This window comes from Melampsora larici-populina, assembly GCF_000204055.1.
Source record: "Melampsora larici-populina 98AG31 unplaced genomic scaffold MELLAscaffold_39, whole genome shotgun sequence".
In the NCBI taxonomy this organism is placed as follows: Eukaryota; Fungi; Basidiomycota; class Pucciniomycetes; order Pucciniales; family Melampsoraceae; genus Melampsora; species Melampsora laricis-populina.
Window position 1 is genome coordinate 478,907 of NW_006768803.1, and position 10,005 is coordinate 488,911.

General features: G+C 38.9%; 1 protein-coding gene across 1 annotated transcript; it reads right to left on the reverse strand.

The window, feature by feature from the left end:
• Positions 1-934: 934 nt before the first annotated feature.
• On the reverse strand, positions 935-6,646 carry MELLADRAFT_117483 (ubiquitin carboxyl-terminal hydrolase; the record flags this gene model as incomplete). Its single annotated transcript, XM_007413898.1, has 17 exons — positions 935-1,341; positions 1,439-1,769; positions 1,846-2,061; positions 2,144-2,378; positions 2,450-2,564; positions 2,666-3,361; positions 3,456-3,616; positions 3,696-3,710; positions 3,787-3,877; positions 3,976-4,084; positions 4,184-4,376; positions 4,474-4,611; positions 4,711-4,969; positions 5,038-5,133; positions 5,252-5,424; positions 5,496-5,588; positions 5,733-6,646. The coding sequence occupies 17 exons, from the start codon at positions 6,644-6,646 to the stop codon at positions 1,115-1,117; spliced, it is 4,062 nt and encodes a 1,353-aa protein (XP_007413960.1).
• Between the last annotated feature and the right edge of the window lie 3,359 nt (positions 6,647-10,005).

Below are 10,005 nucleotides of genomic sequence, written 5' to 3' on the forward strand. Positions count from 1 at the left end.
ATTGCACAAATTCTACATCTAATCAAACTCTTGTCTTTAGCACTTTAACCGTATACGCATCACGAGACAATGCTGATTTGATCCTTGAGTCAGGACCCATCACAAATGATCCTAAAGTGATCGGAGCAGAAAATGCTCAAAAAGGAGAATGGCATGTACAGTTGATCAAATTGTAAGTGAACTTGATAAATGTTGAAAAAAAATTGATTTAACAATTTTGTTCATAAATATCCCAATCAAAGTCCCATTCCAAATCCTGAGGATCCTCCTGAAAAACAAAAAGATACTCCGCACTATGGACAACAAGTTAGTCAATTGAATTTATCTTTTGACCTTAGCTATTTGATTTACTTTACCTTTTCACCTTAACTCCAGGAAACAAATATCCATGAAGGCGTGTTCTTTTCTCGAATGTTTGTTGAGGATGGTGCTGGAGGGAAAATCACACGTTCAGTGACTACTCATAGATAGAGGTATCAATGATCTCACTACATAGTGAAAACTTTGCAGATGTGTATTTTTCTTCATCTTGGGTTTCATTCACGTATAGCCATCAATCTTTTTGGTTTTGACCTTCTTTTGATCGCAAGGATATGCAATCTTCATGGTGTCAGATTGACCATTGGCTGGTTGCATGACACCACAAAAGAACGCGCGAGAGGAACATCCATTTTTCTATCATTCATTTGTTCCATTTATCCCACCAGAGCCGAAGAGCCGTCGTATCAATAAACAGCCGCAAGCTAACAGACGGATCATTGAGAAGCAGGAAACCATCTCGGGGAATAGAAGCTACTTTGAGGCACAACAAGAGATTTTGACGTCCATTGACAGCCTGAAGTCTATAACCACCAATTTTCTTTTCATACCAACAAAAGAAAACTCTAACAAAAAAGTTAATAAATTGCTATTTGTGCACCAAGATATAAATTTTGCAGTGTATCCCATAAATCATGTATTTTAAAATTCAAGACAAACAATCTCAATGTTTCTCCTCTCTCTCTCTCTTCACTCACTCACAACCTTTCTTAAAACTTCATCACCGATTATTGATAACAAAAAAATACAATCAAACAAACAAATAACCAAAAAAAAGCTACAAAAAAATAATAATTTAAATTTCTTCCAATATTTCTCTCTTCATCATTTCAAACCTTTCTTCTTCTCCTACTTTCACATACGTAAGCCAATATGGATTCGCAGATGAATTGTTAGCTTCATTAAAAACTTCTAATAATGGATCTACTTCTGAAACTACACTATCATTATACTTCAACCAACGTTCTGGTTTATCTGGTAATTGTCTTTGAATTGCCCAATAATGCCCACCAGAAGCAGTACCTATCGAATTCAAACAAAATAAGCAATAACAAAGAAATGTTTAATAAGACAAATTTGGGGATCTCTGAACTAAACATTAAAAGAAAGATAAACTTACCTCGATGCATAAACAGACTAACAAGTCGATATTCAGCCGACGAAGGTTGAACCTGCATCTTTTCAGACTCTTGAGCAACTTCACCAGATACATCCTTCATAGGTTCCTCAACAACTTGCCACATTTTATCAACCTCTTCTTTCAATTCTCTTACTCGTTCATTAACCACCTTGATTTCCTCTTCGATCGCATTTGCTTCAGTTGACAAAAATTCGATATCTGATTCTTTCAATATGTCTCCCAAGAATTCAGGTAAGGATGGGACTGCACTGGTAGCTTGATTGGTTGTAAGGATACTATGAAGATCGCGCAATATATTGCTCGAGGTACGCTGCACCGAGGTGTTTGTGGTTAGACGCCTTCTACTTGACATATCCTCGAGATGCAACTAAACCAGTTCGACGTACCTTTCCTCCGCCAGTGACATTGGCTGTTAACTCATTGTATCGGCCTCGAAGACTTTCAATCTCTTTCCTACAACCAATCGTCTTGGTTCTACGTTCCAACGCGATTTGATCTTCAGGATCAGGTTCAAGGTATCGATCCATCCGCAATTTTTCTTCAAATTTGATGTACGCATTTGATTTGAAGACAGTATGAGTACTTCTATCAAATTGTACCCTCTGCAAGTCGAAAATGAGAGGATGAAGATCGGATAAGTATTTGTGCACCGGGCAATCTTACTAAGGTATCAAGTAGACAGACCTGAAGTTGTATCTGTAATATTGGTGGTAAGTGAACCAAACCAACTCGTCTGATAGCTTTCCCATTCTCAACATCCACCTCACTTTCATCAAACACTCGATCTAACCCATCATACAGATCTCTACCTTCCTCAGCCACATCAACCAACAGATACGCAAATGGTTCTTCCTTTACTGAGACCTTGCCTTCTGGGCTATCGAATTTCAGAGACTGTCGTGTTCGACCATAAAACAGACTGAAAGTGACAAAGAAGATGGAAAACTCGATCAGATGACTACCGATGAAAACAAAGTGTAGATCACCAACGATTTCACAATGTTTCCTTCTTCACCATAGGAAGCCGACAACTTTGTCTCATCCAATGCAGCTTGAATTTGAAAAAGACAGTTGTCCATACACTCTGAAACATCATTCTGACGACCTATAAAAAACCAATACCCCCATCACCCCGAGTAAATTAGTAATCTCATATAAAAACTGTGGAGAAATCTCTCATATCAGACCAAAAGCAGAGATACATACCAAACATCATATGCGATCCACTATCAGTCACAGCCAAACTACGACTGCGATTCGGTCTGGGAGGAAGAGGAGGAGGACCGTGAGGAGTATCTTCTGTTAAATCAATCACAATGGCCTCTTGTCTAGAATTTCCATTCATTGGAGTAACAGAAGATCGAGTAGGTAAACTAGACGATGATTGATCAGTTGTAAAAGCTGGAGCTGATCCTTCTATAGGTTCATCAAACGTTGGTTTATCAATTTTGATTTGGTCATCAAGCGATTCTGATACTCTTTGTGGTGATGATATATTCATCTTGACATCTTCATCATTTGATGGAAGGTTTTGTTCCTCCAAAGTAGTACCAACACTAGGATTATCAATATCCATCATCTTTCCATGATCTATATCATCCTCAGTATCACTACTCTCACTCTTCCTTTTTCCAAGAACCGTTGATGAAGGAGAGTTGAGTGGTAAGGAAGTAGTAGCGACTGGAACATTGATAAGCGGTCCTACAAACGTGCTCCGTTCGTCTACCAATGTAGCATCTGTACTAGCAGATGAGGTATTGTTGTTATTATTCGCCATCACAGTGCTAGGACTTTCATCTTTGGGAAGTACCAAAGCAAGAAAAGCTAGTTCACGCTCAGGTGTCACTGCAGACTGTCGGGTTTGAATCATCTCTTGGAACAGGTTTTGAAGTTGAGATGCGACTATGAAGAAGTAAACCAGAGCAAAAGATCAGTTAAATATTGAAACTGTATGCAAGTGAGAGTTTACAGGAATAATGAGGGTTTTTTGACCAACACTGTTTTGATCTTGTCACTTCAGGTTTCGATACCACTCTACCACCGACCCTTTTGCCTTCTTTCTCGGGTTCATCATCCGCTACACTTTGAGCGTACTCGGGAAACCTCAACAAGACATCACGTAACTCTTTTACCGAAAAGAAATATTGTAATAAAGAACTAAAGTGTTCCCAAAACCAAAACCCCCGTCAATCAAAAAACTATGCATTCCTGCTTTGTGATTTGTAGAGTTACTGACTTTAGATAACAGGTGCTGACAGGTCAGATACAAAACGTATATCAGAATCGATGGATATCAATGGTTTTAGCTCGAGTATACAATAACTTACTTGCCGATGTTGTTCAGTCCTACGGGGATATCATGCGTATTCGCTACAGGCCCATACGGCACTATGTCCATACTTGTCGAGTTGCCGGTGCCTACAGATAAGTTACGGGTCGCCAGTGAGTAAGGTTTGATCAATGGTAGTCCACAAGTCGGACCAGACTGCAATCCTCAATGTGCAAGGACAACGTACCAGCTTCTTCAGCCGCCAGGCGTGTTCTAATAAGATAACTGTTACGGTGTTGGGCAATGACGCCAATCGCCTGGCGTAATATCTTTTTTTGGCCGGGCTGATCGCTTGTCTGAAGCAGAAAGTATGATCATCAGTAAGTCCAGATTTATTTGTTTAAGAAATGGATATAAGGACCAGAGTGCAATAAAAGATCTTCAGGATCACTTACTGCAAACTCGTATGCCATCCAAAGCAATTCGTCATCTGTTTCAGGAAGTACATCACCCAAAGTGGCATAAGCTTTATCCACACTCATTTCTGGTTGGACTGGTACATCAACCAATGAAGCTGTCGAAGCCAATAAAGCTTGCAAAAGTTGATTCAAAGGATTCGCCCAAGCAAGAGTTCGTAATGCATCTCGTCTATCCAAACCAATCAAAAAAAGACAATTTTATTACGAGTGAAGTGAGTTCAGTCCAACGTCAATATAATCCTATCATCTGAGTTTTAAAGACTTACAGTTTAATCTTTTCACTTTTATCCTGGGTAGACTCAAGTTTGGTGTTCAGAGATTGCGCAATCTGATCTTCCTTCTCCAAGTCGAATCCATGTTCTTTACCGCAAATGATCGACCAAGCCTCTTCGGTCTCTTGTACACTAACATCATCGCGACATATGGAAAGACAAATATTCGTAGATGAGACACCCTCCGAAGTATAATCTTGGTCTGCAAAAGAGAGAGAGAGATTCACTAACCCGGCGGCACCTTTGTTGGTCAGATCGCTCACGAAAGGGTGCATCATCTCAGATTGAGTACCTCTTAGTCCATTAATCTGTCTAAGCTCTTCAAAATACCGATACCGATTGCTCGGATAAAGTGAGCATTGTAGCTTGTAAGCGTAAATCACTACCTCATCTGCCACATCTGGTAAAATTCCCAATGCAGCGTAAGAACCATAACCCGGAGGATGACCATCGGTACTCTTCCAAGTGCTGGGTGAAGTGATTTTCGGAACTAGAACACAAGAATGTGTTTTTTGCATCAGTTTGGGTCTTATTTCCGAAAAAACAGTGGAGACTTACTACTATCGCCTCCTATCGACTGTAAAATCTGTTGACGAGCTGGTATAAGTTTAATAGGAACTTGATAATTTGTTTTTGATGATTCTTCAAGATAAGCTAGAAGTGGGAAAAAAACCCAATGAAGACCATCAGATTCAAGACGTTTTTTTTCGGTCATCCCAATCAATTCTACTTTAAGATTTTAAATAGATGGCCAACAATGACAAAAACAAACGATACTTGATTTTCATCCATTTTAAGAACACTGAAACTTCAATCAATGCTCTTATCCATTTCGCTCGAGTTTCTCTTCCATCTGCTTTTTGCACACTCAAGGATGGTACTACCAACAATGGTCTACCGTTATCCTCGCGTCGCTTGGCTCCCAGATGTGACCAAATAGATTCGCTGCAGATGACGAGATTAAAGTCAATCAGATTCGTGCGTCTTTAGATGATATGTTGTTTTGTTGGCCTTACGAAACTGGGTTCCACGGCATTCGACCAGACAAGGATTTGCCGTCCAACGGTAAAGGCGAGTGTTTCCCCTCAACCAGCGCATTTTGAATCACACTAGTGTTTAGCCGTGGAAAAGGTGAGGTCAGCATGTGATAATCGAAAAGTCAACAAACGGATGCAGCAAAGAAAACAGACGTCAGGATATCATCATGCCACACAATGGAATACGAAGAAAATGAAATTCTGAATCCAACCTACATGAATACAGTGTGCCAGGCCCTATGAACTGCCTGCTCGGGTTTCAATGCCGTTGAAGAAGGATGATTCGAAACCAAAGATCGTGCTTGAGAAATCAAAGCTTCCGCATGAGGTTTAGAAAAAACTGAGGGGATAGCAGTTTGTACCGTCGAAACTGCGATTCCTTGCCTACAACTACAACAAATCATTGCATCCCATCCTAATTTGCAGTTTTCTGGTTTTACTTTGACTTCAACAAGTTCTTTTATTACTTGACCTTCATGATCGAAAATTGAAATTGGATTAGGATGTAATGTACCAGCTCTAGCTTGTTCGACTACACCTCTATAAATTTGAAAAAAATGATGTCCGATTGAATCTGGTGTAGGTTCGATTTGAATTCCATCTTGTTCGGTACTGTTCTCATTCTGGTTCTCGATCAGCATTACTGGGTCACTTGATGATGAACCCTTGGGAGCCAAACCAGGACATTGATTCGGAAGATGATCGTCACCAAAACTTTTGATCACAACCCATTTCCATTCGATAGGACAAAAGAGTGCATTGGCATGGGGTCTTGCAAGGTGAAGTTCAGCTTTCGAGAGAATCGGAAATTTTGAATGTTCGTTAGATTCAGATTTGGCTCGAGGTGATCGAATAGGTTCAGAAGGTTCTGTTGTTGACTGAGCAGCCGGAGTAGGGCTTGAAATCTCTTCTTCCTTTTCAATGATAGGCAAATCTGGTAACTTCTCCCAACAAGTCCCTTGAATGTCAAATTCATAATCCCAAAGTTCATGTGGCCAAAGTTCGTTATGATGTCGAAAGTTAGTGGTATGACTGAGCAATTTACCGGCTGTCATGGCTGGACATTCTGGGAATTGATTTTCGACTTGTAAGAGAAATGAAGGTTCTGAGTAAGCTGGTAAGTTGGCCATGGTGGTTTGGTGTAAAACTGGTTTTGGAGAGAAACCGTTGGAGTCAGTCGAGGTTGAAGTTTGAGAAGTCAAGTGAAGATGTCAGCTGAACTGTGGGGAAAATTGACATCTCTCGATTACACACATTTCACACATTTCATTCGGTACAGTGCGCGCTTGAACGTGGGCATTTCTCGACCCTTTGTCTCATCCTCACGCACTTGATCAAGACCACAAAAGAAAACTCAATGGGAAAAACTCCACATCTAGTCTTCATTTAAAGAAATCACGAAGCGGAAAATAAATTCATCCCAATCTTTTGAAAGCCATCAGTGCAGATGTCCCTTGCACATGTAGTTTGGGTGGGTGTTGTTTGCCCACACTCTCAACTTTGCCAATCATCTGCTTCTGCAGAGTTTGAAGTTGCAAATTCCTTGGACCTCAATATTTAAATGATCCATGCACCAGTTTGTGAAAAGAGGTTGAGTGTGATCTCTTGTTTTAACATTAAAGCACATATAGCCTAGAGTTCATCCTTTTCAATATGTATGTATGCTGGTCAATTGTCCCATAAAGAGCTAAAGAAAAAGAATCTCTGAAGTCCTCAAGTGAAACTGACCACACCAAAACAATACCAAAAGCTCTGGTTGTCTAGAAATCTGTTTCATTTAGATATTTCAAGCATTTGGAATCTACAGGTCAATATTGAACTGTTGAAAAATCATTTTGTTGAAAGATTTATAACATGCCTAAGCCTGAACAGATGATTTTGGATTGCAAGATGAAAATGTCAAATGAAGCATCACAAAATGACCACATGGACAGTCTAGCAAACAGGCTTGAACTGCAAGATCAAAGTTAGTATAATCCTGTATTTCTTGATGAACTCATGTGATTATCTAGATACTTGCACTTCAAACAATGCATGGATTGTTTCATAGAACCCTGGATTGTTGGGGGTTCTTCCTTAACTTGAAACAGCTGTGGGATTCTACATTATGGAAAGTCTTTGGAATATATTTCTGAAGTTTTCTGTGGGGATTAATTCCGGGTCATAATCACATACACCCCTTCATTCTTTGTCATTCTTTGTTCATTTGTAATCGAGGTCATTTTTTCAGGTGTGACATAAATAATCACATATATAATCAATCTCATTGGTGAGTACTTCTTGCAATAGTCTAGATGATTTTATCTTTCTCTATTCATGATATAAAAGCACATATGTGAAATTATTTAAGAAACACGTTGTACCAATGTATGCATTTCCTGACCTGACCTTGCCATCCCACAGAAACTTGGCATACATATCAGTATTGGTCAATCTTGGTTCACAGTCAGAAACTATCTGCAATAAGCTTGACCACAGCTTATTCAAATTAGTATGTTTGCACTTTCTTATACTTTACTTATTTCTTTTCAATCTTACCCATTTGGTGGGGCATTCAAAATCCAACTAACTTTGAATGCTCTGGTCAATATATTGATTTCACAGCCACTTTAGAATGAGATTTGGACAGCTTTTCATTGGTGTGAACCTCTTGAAGGAGCACAGGGCCTTTTGTGGCTGGATTAACCTACATGGGATTGGGTCCAGGATTGATGCAAGTCATAAGGTACGAGTTAGTCAAAACGCTTCCAAATCAAGTGATGTTGTTTTCACAATTGCCAATGAGCAACTAAAGGAGAAGATCATATATTCAAACAAGATGAGTGAACAGGCACATCAGGATTATGGAATGGCCCCCACTTCCAATGGTTTGCCTAAACCTCACCATAGGGGATTGTCAAGCTTGAGATAAATCATCTCAAGCTCTGCAGTCTATGCAATACTCTAGAACCAAACAACCAGAAACACATACTGAAGATCTTCCACAAGCAGAAGTTGATCAAAACTTCAAGTCAGGTATTCTCTTATATTGAGGTGTAGTCTTGTCAGCTTGTGGAATGGTTGGCACAGTGTTATTTGCAGCACTTAGAGCTGCAAAGGAGTATGTTGACTGGTCTACAAAGAGATATCAGACTTTTGTTTCAGTCCTTTTTCCCAAATTGAACAATGATGCTTGTTGAAAAACATTGTTACTAGTAAGGATAGAAATATACTCAATAATTATATCAGCAAGAATACAATCAAAATCTGTTCATTTGATCAAGAAATACATTTCAGAGAGTCATCCATTTGAGAACTTGATATATGTTAGCAGTGACAAAAAGGAGAATTATAACTGTAGATTAATGGGTGAAAAAACAGATATATCAGCATGGATCTAAGATGAGCATGAAGCTACAAGTACACAACAAATATAATCCTCCCCCCACATTGCACAAAACTCATATTATAAGTGCGCACAAACTTATGAATTCTGCAGGAAAAAAAACATTTGACAAGAAAAAATGATTATTCAGAACATGGCAATGATAATTGTGATAAGGCAATTTTGGAATGTGAAGGTCAGAGAATAATATGAAGCATTGTTTTGCATAATTAATATTGAGCACACTTGATTGCTTTGTTCATAGTCACTCAAGTTATCCACCCATCAAACTACCTAGTCAGGTGGCATTTCATAAACAACCATAAACTTGTCTACATTGACAAAATCCCCTTGCACCTCACAACCTAAAGTGTCATATTAGTATAAACAATGTGGATAGTTGACTGATGGTTCTCCTCAATTGAAAGCTGTAAATGGTATTTGTGTGTAGATAATCTTGAACCTAACATATTCTATCATGACATTAATTCTCATCCTAATATACATCACATGTACTATATTTATGATTACATGAAAATTTAGAAAACAATGTGACCTTCTGTGTTTTCTAGGCTAGGTTGGAAAGACCTCAAGTGCATAAAATTATCCACAATATACCACAGAATATCATGAATTTGGGGTAAGATCACTGGTGAGTAGAATGATACACAGCCAACACCCCAGACTTCTGCATAATGCAATGATTTCTCTCTGTGAAATCCAAGATATAATGAACTTTTTCTAATGGATTTCTTTCCCAAAATCATCTCTGATTACTTAATTTACCTACAAAAACAGCCTACAGAATTAAATTCCATACCAATTCTATAGTTCAATCATCAACTCATCTAATTCACTGGTAAACATGTGATACAATCCATACTATGGAGGATTACAAATGTTGATGACTTGGTTTTATGACCTCAAATACTTCTCTGTGGACCTCTGCAGGGTATGTTTTTACTGAGTGGTTCTGCAGATATTCAGCAAGGTGTTTGAGGTATGACAACTGACAATCCGCAGCTGTGGGACAAGTATTCCTTAGAGCATGTTTTGTTATACAAGGTTGGGATTAGTTGATGGTTGAGGTATGTAATTCTTATGGAATTCAAATGTGCAGGTCAT